General features: G+C 37.1%; 1 protein-coding gene and 2 pseudogenes across 1 annotated transcript; all 3 read left to right on the top strand.

Moving 5' to 3' along the window:
• Positions 1-6,087: 6,087 nt before the first annotated feature.
• Positions 6,088-6,946, top strand: LOC113332837 (annotated as a pseudogene).
• A 10,488-nt stretch (positions 6,947-17,434) lies between these two features.
• On the top strand, positions 17,435-18,295 carry LOC113332838 (annotated as a pseudogene).
• Positions 18,296-22,562: 4,267 nt separating this feature from the next.
• LOC113333378 (nicotianamine synthase-like) lies at positions 22,563-23,683 on the top strand. Its single transcript, XM_026579889.1, has one exon. The coding sequence runs from the start codon at positions 22,680-22,682 to the stop codon at positions 23,541-23,543; it is 864 nt and encodes a 287-aa protein (XP_026435674.1). The 5' UTR covers positions 22,563-22,679; the 3' UTR covers positions 23,544-23,683.
• The last annotated feature ends 50 nt before the right edge of the window (positions 23,684-23,733 follow it).

Genomic DNA, 23,733 nt, shown 5'->3' on the forward strand with positions numbered 1-23,733 from the left:
ACGTCAACAAACTTCAACGAAGAGGAAATTGATTAGTAAACAAGCTCAAACTTGTTCAAAAATCACCTGAGGTATGTAAACTCATCTCATCTTCGAAGTTTCCAAAGAAAAGACTGGACGACTAGAAAGAAGGGTACGGTATAAAGTGTTGAAGAAACAGGGTTCTATGAATTCCTTTCAAAAAGGTTACGGTGGATAGATTATTGTTCACCCCAGCACAACTTGATTGTGTTGTTTGATGCATCTTGTCTCATGCGCCTGATAAAAAGGGACAAGATTGTGCAAACCTCGGGCTTTAGAAAAAGAGAAATGTTTTAGTCTGTCTTGTTTTTTCTCTTTTCGGTTTTTTTATGTTTTGCAAGTTTGGAATTCTTCTATGTTTTCATACTAATTGATATTGGAAGGAACTTCCATGTTTTGTCAATAAAAAAAGGGTTATTCTCGACAATTCTACCCTCTTTAGGGATGAGAATTGTGTGTGCGTGAACTTGTGTGTAAAGGTTCCGTAACCCTACATTCCTTTTTCCTCCTCTTGAAACTCTTTTTATCATAAGACTGCTTGTTGAGATTATCTTGTGATTTCCTCTCACAATTCCGTACGTATGGACAATCCAAGCATAATGTCTTCTGATGGAAAGGATGTTAATATGATTGTTAAGCCATCAATCATGAAGGGAAAACATAAATCTCCGTTACCTCCAACTTTGAAAAGAAAAATAAGGAATGTGAGGAAGCCAAGAGTTGTTCCTTCAAATTCTCAGAAGTTTTCTGATGTTCTTGAAGAGTTGAAGGAAACAAGGAAGGATATTCAGCAAATAAAGGCTATTGTTTTGAGAACTCTTTAAATTCAGAAGGCCTGGTTCGGCATCAGTCTAGAAGGTTTGTTGGAATTGACTCCTTTCTTCATGAACCCTATGTTCCCATGGCTGTTGACGACAAGGAGTTCGGGGACGATAAAGAATTTTTCAAATGTCTCAATGTCTAGTGAACTTGGTATGAGAATTTATTCTTGTGTTTTTAAGAAGGATAACTAGGGTTTGTAATGGCCATTATTGTGAGTACACATAGCTATTGCCAACGTTTTCATCTTGCAATGTTTTTAGATTTATTTATTTAAATTCTAAGTTATTTGGAAGATGATTTTTGCAGTATTAATCTTTATGGTTTCATATATTGTAAATTGTTATGGGATATGTTTTTTACGTCCGTGAACCTTGACTGTCCCATATTTGCTTAAAAGTTAACTCTATTATATGTCGGTATGAAAGTATTGATAAAAGATATAATGAACTTTTGACTACAAAAGTTAAGCCTATTATGTCATTATGCAAATATTGATGGAAGATATGATGAACTTTTGTTTACAAAGATTAAGTTTATTATATGTCATTATGCAAATAATTATGAAAAATAGAATGAATCTTTGATTATTCCACATTATTTGTCCTTCCCTGATCCACATCTTTGTGTGAATATTGTGAGGCTCCATAAGTTCTTTTATGTTGAGCATGGCCAATAGAATTGATCATTTTCCTTGTGGTTAATTCAATTGAGATTTTTGGATACAAATTCATGTTTCATGTGATTTATTAAGGTCCAAAGAAATCCTTCTTTTCTTGTAAAAGTAAGGTCGCTCTTGTTGTTCTTTCGAGAATGACATTTTATGGGGGAGAGTTCTTTTTGAACTTGTGCTTAATTTCCAAGTCTTTGTGGGGAGTGCGTCTGTGGAATATTGTAGGAGTTTTCTTGTATCTTTATAGACTCCTTGATGAATACACTAAGTTTCGACTATGTGAAATCATCGAAACAAGTTGATATGTTGTTCTCTTTTGGTCATGAAGTGTCTGTATGAAAATTTCATGAGGATCCCACTAGTTTTCTTACCTTTGCCAATTTATATTGACAAAAAGGGGGAGAATTAATGTGTATTTCACACTACAAATACATATGGTTTACTGATCATTATGTAAGGGGGAGTGGTTTCATTGTGAGATGAAGTATTGAATAAGGGGGAGTGATACATATCATCATAGTATTGTTCTCAAAGTTGTGATACAAATGGACTTTGATGCTGTGTAATAATACTATGACACTGTATAACAATGATTGAGAGCAAACGTTTTCTCATTGTTATAGCTACGATCTTCAACAACTATGATGCTGAGTTGAACATATTTAGAATCATTGGAGTACTTGGAAGTGATGAAGATTTCGAGTAATGTTGAAGAACTAAGGAGATCAAGCATTTGGATGAAAAGTTACAAAGTTTATTTATTTTGTAATCCATATGTATTGATAGTTTTGTCACTAAAATTGACAAAGGGGAGATTGTTAGAGCATTGCTCGGTCAACCTCGCAAACGTTGCTATCTCAAGCTTGTTTGTCAATGTTAGTGATCAAAACTATAAGTCTTGATTTTTAGTCTACTTATAGTAATGTCTCGGACTAGGATAGATTGTGTAATTGAGCATTAGACTTCACGGCATTCATCATTCGAAGACGAAGAATTAATAAGAAGAGCTTGTGGAACTTTATCAACAAAAAGTATGTGGAGACTAAAACTCATCTATCACTTGGAAAGTCTATTTTTACTCTATCTCCTATATTGAGACAAATGTCGTATTACTATATAGTATTCAGTTATACACATTTGAGATTTCTAGCTAAGTTTCACTCGCTTACATATTTCTCGAAATATGTGTTGGTAAGCTTTCGCTTCAACCAAGTTCATCTTATATTCTTGATGAAAGTCAAAAGATGATCATGTGAAAATCGCCGAGTAACATCTTACATGGTTTGTGTAATACAACCATTTGATGTAGACTTGGAATGTTTCGTAATGATTATTTCAATAACTTGAAAATTACTTTGATGCTAATAGTTCATGAAAACATCTATTGTCATCCTCTAAGAATGTTTTAATGATTGAAATAAAGTTTCGAACACTTAACCATTAATGGATTATAAATATAGTATGTGTTCTTGCATATATGTAATCCATGTCCGGGAACCATAGTATGCATACCCGTATGCGTACCTGTTGGTTTGAGGAAGTCCGGGTACTTAAGTACACATACCGGTATGCGTACTGGCGTAAGGTATAGGTCCGGGAATTTCTGCTGAGTTTGGAGGTATGCGTACCCGTTCGCATACTGGCGAACCCAAACTTGGTCTGGCTACTTAAGTATGCATACCCGTTTGCATACTTGAGCGGTTAAAGTTCTAGAATCGGTTGTGTCATGAAAGATACATTTATATAATAAAGAATGCATTCTTTGCAAACACAAAATTGGTTAAAAAGATCAAAATCAACAATTCCTGGGTGAAAAAGACATGTAAAATTTGATACTGTTTAAATGGACAAGAATGTAAAAATATCCAGGATGTAAACAGTTTCATCCTACCCATTTTGAAATACTTTTTCTTATTTTTAATTACCTAAGGATGTATCCAGTTTCATCCTCGCTCTTTTTTAAGTTTAAGCCAGGATGAATCCAGTTTCATTCTTACTAATTTTTTGGTGTCCATTTCACCCATACTAATTTTTACTCGTCCATTTAAACCATGTTTTAAAAATATTTGGACAAATGACCCATTTTCCGCTTTGCAAACCGTGGCTATAATGTTCATGAATTGATTCGAGTGAATCAAACCGATTTTGCTTCAATTGTGTTCTTGTATACTTCTATGAGAATATATCAATTGAACAACTCTATAACTAGTTTCATTTGATTCATTTGAACTAGTTGTGGTTAAGATGCATAAGGTTGATATGAGAGTGTTCATATAGCTAACTTCGGTTAACTACTGTTGAGCCAACCTAGTGTACACGTTTAGGTACGATTACTTAAACCTAAATGAAGGGACATTTCATTTGTGTATAACAAGCTAAGTTCGATCTAACGGTTGAAAGATATTAGCTTGAGTCTAATCAAGTTTTGCTTTCCTTCTTAGCTCAAAGTTTCCAACCTTATTTCCCCAGAAAAGTTTAGCGTGTTTTTCTGCAGAGCCCCTACTCATGTTAATATGAGTGATGACTTCCCCTATGATACTGTTTCCATATCTTTGTAAGTACATACTAAGATTGATTTGAGCAATATTAATAATTTTTCTACTATCTTCAGTGGGATCAATAGAAGCATAATCAAATTGGTTGGTGAGATGGTTGATATCTTCCGAGGCCATTACTGAATTTGATTTGAAACTATTATGAGCGAATAAGAGATTGTGAAGCCTTAAATTATTATCTTTAATGTATAACAGATTGTGAAGCCTTAATCAGTTCCCAACATAGTATTGATGCTAGCCTCAATGGGCATGTAAACAACAAACGGTCTCCTCCTATTAATAATGTTGTTAAGATAAATTTTGGTGCATCTTTTATAAGTGAGAATAACCCAAGTGAAAAGGACTAATATTTAAAAATAATGCAGGGAAATTTGAAGAAAAAAGCGAAGTAGATGAACAACAAGGTGAAGCTCTGGCTGCACTGGAAATTGTCAAATGGGCTATGGAGCAAGGCTTTAACAACCTCATGCTAGAGAGATGATAAGAATGTAAACAATGACATAAGTGACGATTTGAATTTTATTAACTGGACAACAAATAATGTAGTTCGGGAATATATTTTCTTTTTAAAAACCTTTGATAATTGGTCGTGCTCTTTTGTCAAAAGAGATGCAAACTCTGTTGCAGCACCATGGCAAAACATGCTAGAGCCAATATGGTACCGTCTTTGGTACTCTGAGCCACCGATTTTTCTTCTAAGAAGTTTGGAAAAGAACTCATCTTTTAATTTGAATCTTGTCCAACTAAAATATCTCTTATCTAAAAAAAAAAATCTTAAAAACGAGGGAAGCTAAGGATTTTAGGAATCAATTACAAGCACAATTAGCATCTTTATAATACAAAACAAAAGGGATTTTTAGCCACCTACGGCTGGATAACATTTGAGAGACAAACGGATGATCCGACCATCCCAGTTTTATCCTAGCAATAGACATTTGACGGTCATCGTGTTTGTAACCTTTTTTATTATGAATTTAATAATTAGTGGTTTTGTAGCTTCATTATAACTTTAATTTAATAATTAGTGGGTCATCTCATAACTCAAGATATTAAAAGGGATATTGAATGCAAAACCAAATAAAAAATATGTGTACCATATCTATTAATGTTACAAACACGATAATAAGATCTTTAGGATCATAATAAACCCGGTAATAAAATGTGCGTACTCTAGCTTTGAGGAAGTGCATAAATTTGCATTCTCAATACATGGTATATGTAGCGACTCTGCAGTTTTATTAATTATAAAATCATAACCTACAAACACAACTCAAATTATAAAAATGATATGTAGGTTATATTTGTGTACATGTGTGAATGTGATGAGAAGCGAATCATATGGGTTGATTTTTTGTGTATAGGTATTTACTTGATACGAATTTCTAAATTGTTTATGAATTTGAGTGATTGGAAAGAAAAAAATCAACAACTCTAATATCAAATCATGTTGGTGCTGTTACATCACGGGTTATTTCTAGTTTTCTATATAAGAACACCGCTCACCTATGCTACGACGACACTACTACGCCGAGCTACAAATACTGCATTTCAAGGGGGATTTCATTTACTTTGCTATGACGACACTACTACGATACAGACACCCATCCATTCTATTCGTTTGTTGTTGCATTACTCGTGGGGTATCATTTATGATATTGTAATGCATTTATTATTAGGTACTTCATGTTTATTCTTTTTTAGGAGTTTCATATGTCAACGGTCAACATGTGTAGGTGCTCGTTTGTTTATTTTTTCTGGCAAATTTCATTAGCCTATACAATTTTGCGGATGATAATTGTAAATATGGCCTCTATGTGGTGTCACACAGGTTACAATTACATTGTTCAAAAACCTAAAGGGAATATGTTAGCTTAACCAACTCTTCCCATAGCCCCCCAAATTGTTGTTCATAAATAGCCACCAGTTTGGAGATTGCAAAATCAAACAGTCATCTGAAATATTAAGAATTTTCTTCAAACTCAGTATACGTTGATTCTTAGCAACATTTTACTGTCAACTATGGGTTCATTAGGTTCATTGAATTCATGTAACGACGAAGAACTGTTAATTCAAAACATTTCTGAAATTTATAACAACTTATCAACCCTGGAGAGCCTCAAACCTTCAAAAGATGTAAACACTCTTTTCACTCAACTAGTCCTAGCTTGCATTCCACCATCTCCAATTGATGTCACCAAATTATCAGTCACAGACCAAGGAATCCGTTCCAATCTCATTCGTCTCTGTGGGGAAGCTGAAGGCCTCTTAGAAGCCCATTACTCAACCCTATTAGGTACTTACGATATCCCACTTGATCATATCAACATCTTTCCATACTACACAAATTACATCAAACTTGGTCGTCTTGAGTATACTATACTTAGAACTATATCACAAACCCAAACCCAAATCACATCGCTTTTATTGGTTCCGGTCCCTTGCCGCTTACATCCATTGTACTGGCTTCAAACCATCTAAGGAACACTACCTTTCACAATTACGACATCGACATATCTGCCAATGCGTTAGCTTCTAATTAACTTGGTCGCTCCAGATCCCGACTTGTCGAAGCGAATGTTATTTCATGATACTGACATTATGGATGTCACTAATGGCTTATACGACTATGAAGTTGTTTTCTTAGCTGCTTTAGTTGGTTTGAACAAAGTAGATAAATGCAGAGTTATTGATCATTTGGCTAAGCACATGGCACCAGGTTCCTTGCTGATGTTGCGGAGTGCTCATGGTGCTCGTGGGTTTCTCTATCCCATTGTTGAGCCTAGTGATTTACCAGGTTTTGAGGTTCTCGCAATTCCATCCAATGGACGAGGTAATAAATTCAGTGGTCGTTGCCCGTAAGATTAAGAACATAAAGTAAAACAGTACTAGTTCATACGGTAATTGATCAATAGGGTTGGACCACTTACCGTTGGCATAATAAGCAGGTACTACTTCATGCAGTTTTCTATCAGAAAGGGCTGGACAAATTACTGCGACTCTGTGATCTTATTGTATTTTCTTTTCTGTCAGTAGAGGTTGGTGTGAAAGTGGAGAAGGCCACTAATATAAACTTCTGTATTTTCTGTGTGTGAGATGTAAATCCTTTTTGAACTTAAATAAAATTATTGGGCTGACCCAGTGGAGGGCTTGAAGGGAGGGAGTCTCTACCACTTTTTTTTTTTAGTAAAATGATGAGTAATGCAAATATGCAATTTGATAAAAAGATTGGAAAAAATATTTCTAAAAGATTCTCGTCATAAGTAAAATTTTGGTTTTTACTAGAAAAAATTATCCCTTCCTTTTAATCCAATTACTAAAACTCTTTATATGCCATTATGAAATCAAGAAAAGTGATACTTTCACCCCCTTTTAGCAAAAGTGATACTTTCATGTTGTTTCAGGAAAATTGATACTTTCACTTTTTCAAATTAGTCTATTTTTAGGTAAAAATGAAACTGTGAAAGTATCTTTTTTTCTGAAACGTAAGTAGTATACGCTATCAATATCATTCAAACAAAAAAAGATGCATAACGAATCATGCATCCACTAAGTTGGTTATGCAACCACTAAAACGATGTATATGTCTCAAAAATAACATTCCAACAAAAAAAAGGATGTATAACGCGTTATGCAATCAGCGATGTTTCGTTTTTTTGCGGTCGGCCCTCCGACCCCTCTCCGCCGTGGCAACGGTGTTCTAGTATTCTGTGTCTTCAGATCAATTTGCAAAGTTTTAGAACATTACCCAAATATCATTGAGACTAAAAATCGCCTAAAATAAATGTAAATCGTTTGAATTAAAAAAGATCTTAAGTATCTGTTTCGCATAATGTTATCCAAACTCGCAGCCTAGTTTTTTTACTTGTGTTCACCATGTACCTAACAACCTATATATATGTCTGAGTAACAAATTTTATATGCAAGGGATTGGTACAAAACTGAAGTAAAAAATGAATCAGGATATACCTTCCTATATGTCCATCTATAATGAGTATTCCACCAATCCGTGGATGCTGTTCTCGCCTCCTTTAGCGACTTCCCTTTCTTTTTCTGGATACGAACTCCTACCCTAGACTACTCAGATATCCATTGTATTTTTACATAAGCATTTCTTTCAGCTCCTGCAGCTCCACGCCTAGCAGAGGATTGTTGGCTTTTCGGCTCCCCGCAACTTAATCCTCTTCCCAGGATGCAACTGCTCCATATGCAAAATTAAATACGTTTTACTACACGCCTTTAAAAATATGACAATTAGTCAAACAAAGGTGCTTTGGATACCCACAATGTCTACTGCTGAAAACTACCAAACAAGATAAAGAGTGAACAACACTTGCATAGGTTGCATTGTTTGTAATCAACACAAAAAATAAGCAGTTCACATGGTTTTGCAACTGAACGCTTCAGGAATTGTACTTTAGGTCACTGAAATTTGGATAAAGGGCAAAAATGTCATTTCAACATTATAGGACAAAAATCAATTCTCACGGGAGAGATTAATCCTTGGCCCTCAAGGCACCCATAACCACGATTTCCAGTATACGTCCGCGCGAGATATTATTGGTCGTGATGTCGTGATTCCTAGCGCACATCTTCGACGAGATATTACTAGGACTGCACAAAACCGAACCTAAACCGAGAGCAGAAACCGAACATTTTAAACCGACCCCAACCGAAACCATAACACAGTGGTTTTACTATGGTTTTTAGTTCTAGAAAACCGACAACAATGGTTTCAGTTTCGGTTGGTGTCCAAAACCGGACCGATAACCATCGGTTTTAACCGATTAACAAGGGGCGTTGATTTGAGTAGAATATAATAAGATAATGAGTAAACTCTTTTAACCCTAAGGCGCCTGTTATCTCCTCACTTCTCACACTCAGTTCTCTCTTCAGTTTTTTCCCATGACTCCATTAACAGTCAAACACGAGCACCAGTAACATCACCATTTTAAAACTAGTAAGCTACCAGTCTACCATATTCTTCTCCTTCTTCTTCTTTTTCTTCTTCTTCTTTTCTTCCTCATCTTCTTTATCGATTCAACCCATCATCATTTCACCACCATAACAAAAACAGTTCAATCCATGAACCATCTCCACCACACCAGTAAAAGAAATCACTGAATAAGTATGTGGTGTCACAGTTCTCTTTATTCTTATTTGATTATGACGTTATGTGTTTGAATGATACAAAATTGAAACTAGGGTTTTATGAAATCAAAAAATTTGGGGTTTTTTTTAGGATTTAGGTTCGATTGATATATTGAATTGCATGTTTGGAGATAATTTTCCATACTTATGTTCTTATTGTGTGTTCTTATTGGCATAAAAAAAGTAGGAATGGATAAATAACACATAAATCGAGGGCTATGCGGATCCTCGGACATATATGAAATGGAATAAAGATGGACCAAGCTACTTATGAATGTAACCACAATTAACATTACGACGGTCAGGCTATCGAACACGGAGTCAGAAGTGAATTACGAGTCAGACCAATATGCGAATCGAGCGAGTCCCGTGGCTCTCATTCTAATTCAGTGCTCTCTGAACCGTGCGGGAAGGTTGACCTTCACACGGCTCACCAACTTGATCTTTCTGCAGTTTGAACGGAAAAATAGGTATCGCTCTTTCCTTTGTCACTCAAGTGTACGTCATCTGCCGTTCTTAGGCCCCTTCTTCCCTGAAAGAGTCCACCGCCTATCGCCAGGCCTGTCCCTTGAGTAGGTGATCCCGAGGCTGGATCAAAGAGGATACTACGATCCCTCAGAATAAGAAATAAAAAGATATTGTGATGTAAGTCCATGATTCCTTGCATCATAGGTGTAGCTGCATCTTGAGATCCTAATTTCCATGGTTCTGCAGCATCAGAAAGAGCGATTGTGAGGAAGAGCCTTTCTACCAAAATCATTGGTTTAACTTCATTCTTTAACTTCTCTGGAAGTGAGACTTTTTATAAATAAATAAATAAATAATAAGTTAGGGTTCCTCATGTTAAGATTTAGGGCTTTTTCCTGAATCAGCTTTGTTATTGTGAATTTGATGGTGAATTTGATGATAAATGATTGAATAGGTTAGCGGTAATTTTCTCTAATTTGTAGTTTTAGCAGTTGAATTTTTTTTTTATGTGGAAACTTAAGAGTTGTTTAAGCATATGCATAGACAAGTTGAAACAATGAAATGTCAATGATGTGATTACTCTCTTTTACGCCAAAATAATTTAAACTCGGGCCATTGCCTTTGAAGGTATATCATCTTAGTTAACTGTGTTATGAATGTTCTAGGTAGATCATCCCAAATGATGACCAAATACGTAGTTATATGCAGTATGTGGTAACTTGCAATTTATGTGTTTGTTGATGCCACTGCTGAGTTATATTGTGCATCAAGGGTACGCCTGGTTTCTTGATGTGGTAGAGAAATGTGAAAAAATTGGCAGAGATTAAGGATATCAGTTCGAAAAGGACTTAATTAGGCGTATGTAGATAAATTTAATAACGGTGAACAAGGTTTTATTTTTTCTCTATATTGTTGTTATATGCAGTACCACTATGAAATTATAATCCCCTGCTTTTGGTTTTTACATTAACTATAAAGATATATGAAAAATTCTGATTTTTTATTGTCTTTACTCATTGTTTGTCACTTATTGTATTCTTGCAGAATTTTTAGGTTCTCTTGCAAATTCTAAGTTTATCGGCATTGACATAATTGAAGAAGAAGAAGATTGAGTTATACCGTAAGTTCTCTGAACTGCCATTAAACACATTGAACTTTACTGTTGTTGTTAGAATAGTTATGCATTCCTTTATAAATTAGTTTCCTCAGATTTGTTTCACATATAGTATTTATTTCAGTATTTGTTGATGGAAATCAGATCAACACCAATTATATATTTATATTCTCCACTAACTAGGAATTTCAAGTGTACCAATCCAGACAATGTGATCCCAAGAACTTTTAGGACTCTTGTCTAGTTATAATTTTCTAGCCATAGATAATCATTGATTTCTTTTTCCAAACATGGTTTTTGTTACTGTGTGCCTATATGTTATGTTTGTGTGCGTGCGTGCATGTATGAAGTTTAAACAATGGGTTGCTAGATTTATGCTTTCTATTTTAATTTAAGTGGTATAGTTTTGAACTCCACAATGACTATAGGTTACATTATGTACCATTGTACTGATTTGGTTGAGAAATTCACATTTAACTCGAGTTTGCGTATGTGCAGGTACCATTACAACCTCCTATTGAATACGGAACAATTGATTTTCTGTTGATCCTCTCAGGAATGGAACCTCTAGGTTGATTGTCCATATAAAGTCTAAAGATATGTAGCCACTTGAGAACTAACAACCAGTTATAATCATGAATTTTTTTATCAAGGAGAAAGTAGACTCTTTAAAATTTAATGTTTATGTTAATAGTTAATATGTATTGGGAGTTGAACATCTGATGTATTTGAAACTTTAACGGCAAGATGTGAAAATTTACCTGTCAGTTTTTTGGGACTGACAGATATAAAAAAATTCTTGTGACTAAGTTGGTTAACCAAAAACCGAATGGTTTTATACAAAACCGAGTAGAAACCGAACCGAATGAATCCGAATAAGCTTAATGGTTTCACTGGTTTTTATATTGAAAAACCGAGTACTATGGTTTCGGTTTTTGGTTTTGCCAATAACCGATAAAAAGCTAACCATGTGCATCCCTAGATACTACTGGTCACATAGGTTCTGTAGACTTAGGAACCAGAACAACCACAATTCCAACATGTCTTCGGGAGACGCAGCTGGTTGTGATGCCATGATTCCTAGTATACATCCTCGACGAGATACTGCTGGTCATGTAGACTCTGTAGATGCGTAAAAACGTTCCTGGCGAACTTATAACCCAGAGCAGAGATATACATGTCTCCTTTAAGCACGACTCACCTTATTTGAGATGAAGGACTGATTCCTAGCACATTGTCGCGAGATACACTGGTCATGTCTACTCTAGGCTCTGACTCGAATTACTGAGGCTTCTGAATAATTCTTAGCACATCCCCGAAATATACGCTGGTTACTCTGCCTCTAGGACCTTTTGACAGACTCCTAGAAACATCCTTTCGAGATACACTGGTCATGTCGGCCCCAGAATACAAACACTATTGACTCCTAGCACATCTCTGCAAGATACGCTAGTCAAAGGCAAGTGAGACGAAGTCTCGCAAAGACATTATTAGGCGTCCAAGTTTTCTTTCTCTCCCGAACATGTCCCAGCTGACTTTGGAGAGACTCAGTCATGTCGTCCAAATATCAGACGGCCTCAGTCGTGTTGGCCAAATATCAGATGATCTTAGTCGCGTCAGCCAAGTTCTAATGGCCTCAGTCGTGTCGGCTAAATCTCAAATAGCCTCATTCGCGTCTGTTAAATCTCAAACAGCCTTATCCGAGCAGAGCCAGCTTGTGTGAAGAGTCTTATACAGGCGTAAGACTCAGGCAGAAGTCTCACCTAGAGCTCAAGCCTATTTCTCAGTGTCTCAAACACACTCACAGTAGTAAATTGAGCCTGAACTGTACATGTCTATCCAAAAACGTGGATAAGCTTATTTGAGCTCCGCATGCTCAACAAAGGGACCCACAAGCAATAATACGATCTTCATGTGAAATATGTGACAGGCTATGGAGAGAGGGAGAACCGCAACTTTTCTCACACTCTACACACGATTTCTGAGGCATTCCATGTCCTTTCACATGACTTATCCTAATCATTCTCACAAATCAGAGAATATCTCTCTCTCTTGGCCAACCCGGCTAAAGAGAATGTTTTCCTCTCAACACATCATCACAAAGGCTGACTCAGCTTTATACAAATGGGGGATATTGATTAGGGTTTTGGTCTGGCGGTCTACGACACGTGTGAGAAATACCCGACATATTTCTCATCGCAGAAGAGACTAAAGGCGGTGGAATAATGAGATACAATACCTCCAATATTACTGAGTATCTCTTTTTTGCAAAATTTCTATAGGGGTGTACCAAATTACATGGGGTGTACAAGTCCACCAAATTCCGTATAGTTTTGTTTTACATGGAAGTGGTACACCCGTAAACCCGTAGGTGAAATGTGCCCATTTCACCTACGATATAGTTTTGCACATTTCACCTACGATATGTTGGCGTTCACTCGAGTCTTTATAGTCACACAATATGAGAGGAAAAGTTATCTTTCTTGTCCAATTGAGCTATTTAGTAAACTACATGGGACGATTAAAAGGTAGATATTCTTATCACATAGTGGTCTCCACCAAAAAAAAAAAAAAAGTGGTGCCCAAAAAATGGTTCCTTATAATCCAGAGCAGCCCAAGTCCATTTGTGTTGCAGCCCCAACAATAGTAGTGGGCACTCTCGTCATTCTAATTATTCCACTATACAACTCAAAATTAGTACATAGTGAGGAAGTTTCATTACTAGAAGCCTACCTGCTATATTCTAAAGTTTGTTTCACATATAGTATTTGTTTCAGTATCTGTTGATGGAAATCAGATCAACAACAATTATATATTTATATTCTCCACATACTAGGCATTGCAAGTGTACCAATCCAGACAATGTGAGCCCAAGCATTTAGGACTCTTGGCTAGTTATAATTTTCTAGCCAGAGATAATCATTGATTTATTTTTCCAAACATGGTTGTTGTTACTGTGTGTCTATATGTTATGTTTGTGTGCGTGCACGTATGAAGTTTAAACAATGGGTTGCTAGATTTATGCTTTCTATTTTAATTTAAGTGGTATAGTTTTGAACTCCACAATGACTATAGGTTACATTATGTACCATTGTACTGATTTGGTTGAGCAATTCATATTTAACTCGAGTTTGCGTATGTGCAGGTACCATTACAACCTCCTATTGAATGCGGAACAATTGATTTTCTGTTGATCCTCTCAGGAATGGTGCCTCTAGGCTGATTGTCCATCTAAAGTTTAAAGATATGTACCCACTTAAGAAGTAACAACCAGTTATAATCATGAATTTTTTTATCAAGGAGAAAGTAGACTCTTTAAAATTTAATGTTTATGTTAATAGTTAATATGTATTGGAAGTTGAATATCTGATGTATTTGAAACTTTAATGGCAAGATGTGAAAATTTACCTGTCAGTTTTTTGTGACTGACAAATATAAAAAAATTCCTCTGACTAAGCTGGTTAACCAAAAACCGAATGGTTTTATACAAAACCGAGTAGAAACCGAACTGAATGAATCCGAATAAGCTTAATGGTTTTATTAGTTTTTAATATTGAAAAACCGAGCATTATGGTTTCGGTTTTGGTTTTTCCAATAACCGATAAAAAGCGAACCATGTGCAGCCGTAGATACTACTGGTTACATAGGTTCTGTAGAGCGTAAAACGTCCCCGACAGACTTAGGAACCAACCATAATTCTAACATGTCTTCGGGAGACGCAGCTGGTTGTGATGCCATGATTCCTATTATACATCCTCGACGAGATACTGCTGGTCATGTAGATTCTGTAGATGCGTAAAAACGTCCCCAACGAACTTATAACCCAGAGCAGAGATATACATGGCTCCTTTAAGCACGACTCACCATATTTGAGATGAAGGACTGATTCCTAGCACATTGTCGCGAGATACACTGGTCATGTCTACTCTAGGCTCTGAATCGACCTACTGAGGCCTCTGAATAATTCTTAGGACATCCCCGCAATATACGCTGGTTACTCTGCCTCTGGGCCCTTTTGACAGACTCCTATAAACATCCTTTCGAGATACACTGGTCATGCCGGCCCCTGAATACAGACACAATTGACTCCTAGCACATCTCTGCAAGATACGCTGGTCAAAGGCAAGTGATCTGAAATCTCGCAAAGATATTATTAGGCGTCCAAGCTTTATTTCTCTCCCGAACATGTCCCAGCTGACTTTGGAGAGACTCAGTCGTGTCGGCCAAATATCAGACGGCCTCAGTCGCGTTGGCCAAATATCAGACGGTCTCAGTCGCGTCAGCCAAGTCTCTGACGGCCTCAGTCGCGTCGGCTAAATCTCAAATAGCCTCAGTCGCGTCTGTTAAATCTCAAACAGCCTTATCCGAGCTGAGCCAGCTTGTCTGAAGAGTCTTATACAGGCGTAAGACTCAGGCACAAGTCTCACCTAGAGCTCAAGCCTATTTCTCAGTGTCTCAAACACACTCACAGCTAGTAAATTGAGCCTGAACTGTACATGTCTATCCAAAAACGTGGATAAGCTCCTTTGAACTTCGCATGCTTAACAAAGGTACCCACAAGCAATGATACGATCTTCATGTGAAATATGTGACAGGCCATAGAGAGAAAAAGAACCGCAACTTTTCTCACACTCTACACACGATTTCTGAGGCATTCCATGTCCTTTCACATGACTTATCCTAGTCATTCTCACAAATCAGAGAATATTTCTCTCTCTTGGCCAACTCGGTTAAAAAGAATATTTTCCTCTCAACACACCATTACAAAGGCTGACTCAGTTTCATACAAATGGGGGATATCAATTAGGGTTTTGGTCTAGCGGTCTGCGGCACGTGTGAGAAATACCCGGCCTATTTCTCAGCGCAGAAGAGAGTAAAGGCGGTGGAATAATGAGATACAATTCCTCCAATGTTACTGAGTATCTCTTTTTTGCAAAATTGCTATAGGGGTGTACCAAATTACATGGGGTGTACAAATCTAGTAAATTCCGTATAGTTTTGTTTTACATGGAAGTTGTACACCCGTAAATCCGTAGGTGAAATGTGCCCAAAAAGGCACATAGGCTACAAATAGCACAAGGAAAGATTAGTCCAAAAAGATACAGTTTACATGTGTGTTGTATCTAAACAAAACGATCTGATAGTAATCTCAAAAAGTTAAGAAGTGGAGATTTGTAGCTAGATGCTGTAATTTTCTCCTGCATACAAACCGAAACCCTTAGGCTAAGTCCAATGGTCTTCTAATCTAGCAGTTTATCTAGTAGTCCACGTCAGTTACGGTAACCTTCTAAGTCTTATGAATTGGCTAATCTAACAGCGAAACGATGAATAAAACAATGTTGGACGCTGAATGATACAAACATCAAACAGCACCCAGTCAACATCATTGTTCAGTTGTCACTTCTTGCATCCAGGACACGACGTCATCCTACGATTTTACCGCTACCCAAAACAACTAGATGAGGTATGGGCCCAATAAATCATCTTTCACTTTTAAACGGACGATCCAAAATCATTTTGAGATGTAATCTTCTCTTTAATTCGTGTCCATGTGCGCCACCTGTAGATAGATATTCAGAGATTGTTCCCATATATTCTCTTCAAATTCCATATCTTTGACTTCGATTAAATTAAGATATTTTTCTACTTGGATGTCCGATTTGTTCCTTAGAAAATTCGTCTACCGCCAAATTGTTCACCGTTGAGATCATTTTTCGAGCGTTGAATGATTCAGCATTTCAATCTCGTTGCTAGTTGAACTACGAGCACTTGTTATAAAGAGAACTAGTAAGTACTAGTGTTAACTTTTAGACACACTTTTTTTTTTTAACTTGTAACACATTTTGACCAATCTAACAGCTCAATCTAGCCCCTAGGACTTAGCCTTAGAATCATTTGATTTTTCATGTCCGCTTGGTCCAATCATACCTCCAGCTTCACTCAAAATGTTTAATCCGGATAAATTCACGGCCTTTATCAGTTTAGTAATATTCCTGTGTAGGTTACTGTTCGTCTTCATTTTCAATTGTGATCATTAAATTTAATCAAACAAATTCTTTAGGACAGAGGGAAGTTGCGGTTTTTAGATCAGGGGGAAGTCGATCATGAGCACAATTAGCATTTTCAACATAACAACACTGCTCTGCCTCTACTCCACGCTAAGCTGAAGGTAAATGCATTTTTTTTGAAGTGGTTTCAATTGCTTTTCTATGACGACACTACTACGCTACATCAATTCAATTCATTTCTTATTAGCATTACTTCTTAGGTATCATCTATGATAAATTTGCATTTTCTATTAGATACTTAACAGTCAACATGTGTAGCTCCTCTTCTTTCTTTTCTTTTTTTTTTCTGGCAAATGCCATCAGCGTACATAATTTTACATATGATAATTGTAAAATATGGCCCCTATGTGGTGTCACAAAGGATACAATTACATTGTAGCAAACCTCAAAGGGAATATATTAGCTCAACTAACTCTTTCGATAGGCCCAGCAAATGTTGTCCATAAATAGCCACCAATTCGGAGGTTGCTAGTTGCTACATCAAACAGAGGCATCTGAAAATAGTAACAATTTTCTTCAAACTCATTGTATCTTCATTAGTATTCTTAGCAACATTTTACTGTCAACTATGGGTTCATTAGGTTCACTGAATTCATGTAACGACGAAGAACTGTTAATTCAAAACATTTCTGAAATTTATAACAACTTATCAACCCTGGAGAGCCTCAAACCTTCAAAAGATGTAAACACTCTTTTCACTCAACTAGTCCTAGCTTGCATTCCACCATCTCCAATTGATGTCACCAAATTATCAGTCACAGACCAAGGAATCCGTTCCAATCTCATTCGTCTCTGTGGGGAAGCTGAAGGCCTCTTAGAAGCCCATTACTCAACCCTATTAGGTACTTACGATATCCCACTTGATCATATCAACATCTTTCCATACTACACAAATTACATCAAACTTGGTCGTCTTGAGTATACTATACTTAGAACTATATCACAAACCCAAACCCAAATCACATCGCTTTTATTGGTTCCGGTCCCTTGCCGCTTACATCCATTGTACTGGCTTCAAACCATCTAAGGAACACTACCTTTCACAATTACGACATCGACATATCTGCCAATGCGTTAGCTTCTAATTAACTTGGTCGCTCCAGATCCCGACTTGTCGAAGCGAATGTTATTTCATGATACTGACATTATGGATGTCACTAATGGCTTATACGACTATGAAGTTGTTTTCTTAGCTGCTTTAGTTGGTTTGAACAAAGTAGATAAATGCAGAGTTATTGATCATTTGGCTAAGCACATGGCACCAGGTTCCTTGCTGATGTTGCGGAGTGCTCATGGTGCTCGTGGGTTTCTCTATCCCATTGTTGAGCCTAGTGATTTACCAGGTTTTGAGGTTCTCGCAATTTTCCATCCAATGGACGAGGTAATAAATTCAGTGGTCGTTGCCCGTAAGATTAAGAACATAAAGTAAAACAGTACTAGTTCATACGGTAATTGATCAATAGGGTTGGACCACTTACCGTTGGCATAATAAGCAGGTACTACTTCATGCAGTTTTCTATCAGACAGGGCTGAGCTGACATATTACTGTGAGCATCTGGATGTGTTTATTGTCGTATTTTTCTTTGGGATTTTTAACAAACTGCCACACTTGCAAATCCCGATTCAAGAAAATGCCACCGTTTTTTTCAGAGTTTATTAAATGCCACAACCGTTAGTTTTTCCGTCAGGACCCACACACTTGGTCTTTTTCGCTGACTCGGTCAAAAGAATCTTTCGTGATTTACATATTTACCCTTGAAAACCCTATTATACTAGTCATGGGTTCACCGTCTTTATCACCGGTAAACAAAAAAAGAAAAGAATAACAGGAGGAAATGTGTTGCTTCCGTGAATCATCTTTCAGAGCCTACAATGGGTATTTTCCAGGGTCTATCAAGAGATTTTATATCTCGACTTCCAGGCTGAAATGAGTTCGAAATGCTGAGCAGTTGATGGAGTTTGAAGACCAATTAAACCAGTGAAGATAATGGTCTTGTTGGTTGATAATTTGGACTGGATTTGGAGATTTATGATTGTTGAATAGTTTCTGAACTATGGGTTTGTTGTGAATTGAATTTGCAGGTGTTTCAGTGAGTTTAGAACCGCTAGAAATTTCAATGTTACACCAAGATGAGAATGGCACATTAGGTGTTCGATAAAAGTCCTAAATGGATTTTTCTTCACCTCTTCAAGCTCAGTTTCTACCAGTTGAGCCTGTGTACAAGGGATGTTGCTGAAAGTTGTTGAATAGAAGATGAGTTCAACTCGGATTCGAGTTTTGAGTGATTTTGGGGATGAAATTAATATCGAATTGAATTTTAGGGTTCAGTGAAGAACATCTTCAAGGAAAGGAAGTTGATGAGAACAAGGGATAAGAAGACACTCCTGCTACTGCCATTGATGGTACTTGAGGAAATGATGTTGCTGTTGATATTATAGATGAACTGAAGATAGGTTTGAGCTGGAATTGCAGGTGTGTTTTGCAGTGGTAGTTGCAACAGAATTGAAGGTGGTTTGTGCTTGGTTAATGTCACAGGAGCTGCAGGGAGTTGTTGTAGGCTCTTGAGATGAAGCAAGAGAAAATGACTGCGATGGTTGGTGATGAATTGCCATGGAACTGAAGTGTTGCTACAGAGTTCCATGGGTATTTCGTGACTTAGATGAATGCTAGGACAGGTGACATGACAGTGTTGATGCTGGAGAGTTTTACTGGTGGATGTTGCAGGTGCAGTGAACCCAAGAACAAGGAGGAATCGGTGATGGATTACGGATGGGTATGATGCTGTTGAACTGGACATGGCGAGATTGCAAGCGAGATGAGTAACAGATTTGCTGGTAATGAAATTGAATTGGCACTGGAAATGGTATGAGGAGATGTATGTTTATGAGATGAAATGGTGCAGCTGGTATTGTTGCCGCTGCAGTTTGGTGGTAGTTCTGATGTGTTCGCAGGCAGAGATTGTTGGAAATGAAGAAAGGAGGTTAAGCTGGTCGTGGTCCTGGTGAAGCTGAGTATGCCAGATTACAGGGTGATGGCTGGAGTAAATGGAGTTGAGATGTTTAAGCAGAGATAGAGCTGTGACAGATTTGAGGGTGTATATGTCTTTTACTAAGCTGGATAAATGCCACCTATGCACTAACTGATGGCAACAGTTTTTTTGGATGGAAAAGGTCAAACGTGTGGCATTAAATAAACTCTGAAAAAAACGGTGGCATTTTCTTAAACTGCAAATTGGAAGTGTGGCACTTTATTAAAATCCCCTTTTTCTTTTCTGTTAGTAGAGGTTGGTGTGTGTGAAAGTGGAGAAGGCCACTAAAATAAACTTCTGTATTTTCTGTGTCTTCAAGTGTGTGAGATGTAGTTCCTGTTTCAACTTAAATAAAATTATCTTCTGTGTCTTCAAGAACGAATCAGGATAGACAGTCGTTTATGTCCACAATGAGTATTCCACCAATCTGCCGATGTTGTTCTCGCCTCTTTTAGCAATTTAACTATCTTCCTTTGTGTAAGAAGTCCTTCCTTTAATTAAACAGATATCCACTGTATTTTCACATGAGCATTTCCTTCAGCTCCTACAGCTGCACGCAGAGCAGAGGATTTCGGGCTTTCCAATGCGTCAGAGTCCCTGCAACTTAACCCTCTTCTCTGGATGCAGCTGCTCCATCTGAAAAAATAAATAATTCTTACCATACGCCTTCGACAACATGACAATAAGTCGAACAAAAGTACTTTGAACTCTACACCCACGGTGCCTACTAGCAAACAAGCATAAGACTGAACAAACACCTGCACTGTCTGTAATCAACACAAAAATAGGCAGTTCACAGGTTCTTGCGTTGGGAATGCTTTAGAAATTGCAATTTAGGTCACATGTAACATGACAACACGTATATAAATATGTATATATTCAGGCGGTGGTCTTACAATTACAAGCACAGTAGCATGCTTACACATAAGCATCACTTCCCCGCTGAATGTTTCAAAACCAAAAAAATAGAAAATACATAAGCTTCACTTTTTCTCAGTTATAAAAGATTTCATTTTTCACCACAAAATTGTCTTCATTCAAAGTCCTATGAACAATCATTTGCGTTGTTAGGAATATTTTTTGACTAGCATTTTTCATCTTCCCCCAAATGCCCAACCATTTTGCTCATTCCCATATGTTTCAATACTTATTGCATAAGGAAGAAATACATTTGTTTTATAAAAAGAAAAAGGAAAATGGGCGAAGCACTAAATAGCAGACATTTTAACCAACTCAAAGCAACATCAAGACAACTCAAACGCCAACTAACTAAGAGCAAGTCTTATGGTGGAATCCAACCTATTCCAAGTGTGGAAAAATTGTGGAATGTCAAGTCCAGTGGCTTTCAAGTTGGGGTCTTCCATAATTTTTCCAAGCCATGTTCCATAATTTTGCGGGATGGTCCGTGAAATCCATGGAAGTGCTAATCAGATTAGCATAAAACGCTATTCAGAATAGCGCGCTAGAAGACGGAAAACGTCAATAAAAATAACGTCCAACGCTAATCTGAATAGCGTAAAGCGCTATTCAGAATAACGCTTTATTTGCAGATTTAAAACGAGTCGTTGAAAATCTAATGGCTGAGAAAAAACGCTAATCTTAATAGTGTTTTGAATAGCGTTTTTCTAACGCTATTCTTATTAGTCTAAAACGCTATTTTGAATAGAGTTTCTACTATTCCACCGCTATACTTCCACTTCCATCCACAATTCAAAATGTCGAGGTGGCGTGAAAGATGGAAGATGGAAGATGGAAGTTCGAACTCTTCCACCGTAGGACTAACTCAAAATGGGTCAAAATTCGTTGGCAGAAAATGTAAGTACATTTTGTGTGCAAGAGGAAAGCAGAAGAAAACAACTGCTACTTTTGCCTCTATGTCAATGTTTAGTTAGCAAACATCAATTGTTACACCTACATGAATGAGTGAGAAAAACATATCTTTTACGAAATTTAGGTATTACAGTCACAAGTGATCTTTGGATGTCACATAAGCCTAAATCTAGGTATTTTTATCACAAGTGATAAACCTAATCATAGTGACAATGACATTTGTAATTAAAAACTTGGATTACAAATTGAATACAGGCATACAGCAATTCGAGATGAAATTAACATTACTGTTGCGATACGTTTTGATGTGTTTGTGGCTTCCTATGATAACACAGCTACTACTAGTCTACCAAACATCAATCCGTTGTTCGTTTTCTTTGCAATTGCATTACCAACAGTATTGGCGTATTCCTAATTTTGTTGTTAAACTAAACAATCAGTTGTTAATTATTTTTCTGCTTTGTTTGTTTGGTTTGTTATATGTCAACACATATAGCCGTTCCATAAGATATGAGGCCATATAGATTATAAATCACTGAATAAGTGTAGTTAGTTTAATCAGTTAAAGCCTTTAAACGTGGCGAAGTGAACTGTTAACCGTAATTAAGAAAGTTCTTCAAGCAAATTCTCCCAGTCTCTACTCTCTAGTCTACAAGAATTGACCCGAAAATGACTGTCAGGACCCTATAATTCTAGTCATCCAACTAGTGTGGTGCACACTCCAATTAGGTAAAGCAAACCAAAGGAGCGTGTCTTGCTCATGCTCACAACTAACTATATTATATTGTGTGTTCACTGGGCTGCAAATGCTGTCCATAAATAGCCACCACATTTGGAGGTTAAAAAATCAAAAACAATCATCAGACAAAAGTAAGAATTCTTTTCAGCATCAATAAATCTTTGTAGTGATTGATTGGTCAAACTGTTGCTCTTAGTTTCTTGTGATTGTCAGCCATGGGTTCATTGGGTTCTTTGGTTTCTTGTGATCAAGAAGAAGTGCTAATTCAAAATGTTTGTGAGATCTATGACAACCTATCAACCTTGAAAAGCCTCAAACCTTCAAAAGATGTTGACACTCTTTTCACTCGACTAGTCCTAACTTGTATACCACCATCTCCAATTGATGTAACCAAATTATCTGGAAAAGTCCAAGGAATCCATTCCAAACTCATTCGTCTATGTGGAGAAGCCGAAGGTCTCTTAGAGTCGCACTTCTCAACCCTGTTAGGTTCCTTCAACGTCCCACTTGATCATATTAACATTTTTCCATACTACACCAATTACATCAAACTTGGCCGTCTTGAGTATACCATACTTAGCAATTACATCACAAATCAAAACCCAAGTGACATCGCTTTCATTGGATCCGGACCTCTGCCTCTCACGTCGATAGTATTGGCTTCATACCACCTGAGGAACACTATGTTTCACAATTATGATATTGACCGGTCAGCCAATGCTTTGGCTACTAACTTGGTCGCTGCAGATCCCGACTTGTCGAAGCGAATGTTGTTTCATGATACTGATATTATGGATGTTACTGCAGGTTTAAGCGACTACGAAGTTGTCTTCTTAGCTGCCTTAGTTGGATTGAACAAAGAAGATAAACGCAAAGTCATTGATCATCTGGCTAAGTACATGGCACCAGGGTCCTTGTTAATGTTGAGGAGTGCTCATGGTGCTCGTGGTTTTCTATATCCAATTGTTGAGCCTAGTGACTTACCAGGTTTCGAGGTTCTCGCTATCTTTCATCCGATGGACGACGTCATAAATTCGGTGATTGTTGCGCGTAAAAGTAAGGATAAATACCAGTACTAGTTCATGGAGTAACTGATTTGTGAGAATTTGGATTTATCTGTCCTCAACCTGCAAAAGTGAGAGATGCCCGCTTAATAAAAATTCCTTTTGTGGATGTTGTGAGTGTGTGAAGTGTAAGTTCTATTTTACTTCAATAAAATGACGTTCAGTAAGTTCTTTTTAGTTGTTTGTTTCTACCGAGTAGTATAAG

Source organism: Papaver somniferum, unplaced genomic scaffold, assembly GCF_003573695.1.
Source record: "Papaver somniferum cultivar HN1 unplaced genomic scaffold, ASM357369v1 unplaced-scaffold_132, whole genome shotgun sequence".
NCBI classification, from domain to species: domain Eukaryota; kingdom Viridiplantae; phylum Streptophyta; class Magnoliopsida; order Ranunculales; family Papaveraceae; genus Papaver; species Papaver somniferum.

Coding starts and splice junctions, on each gene's coding strand:
- LOC113333378 (XM_026579889.1), top strand. CDS start 22,680: ATGGGTTCATTGGGTTCTTTGGTTTCTTGTGATCAAGAAGAAGTGCTA.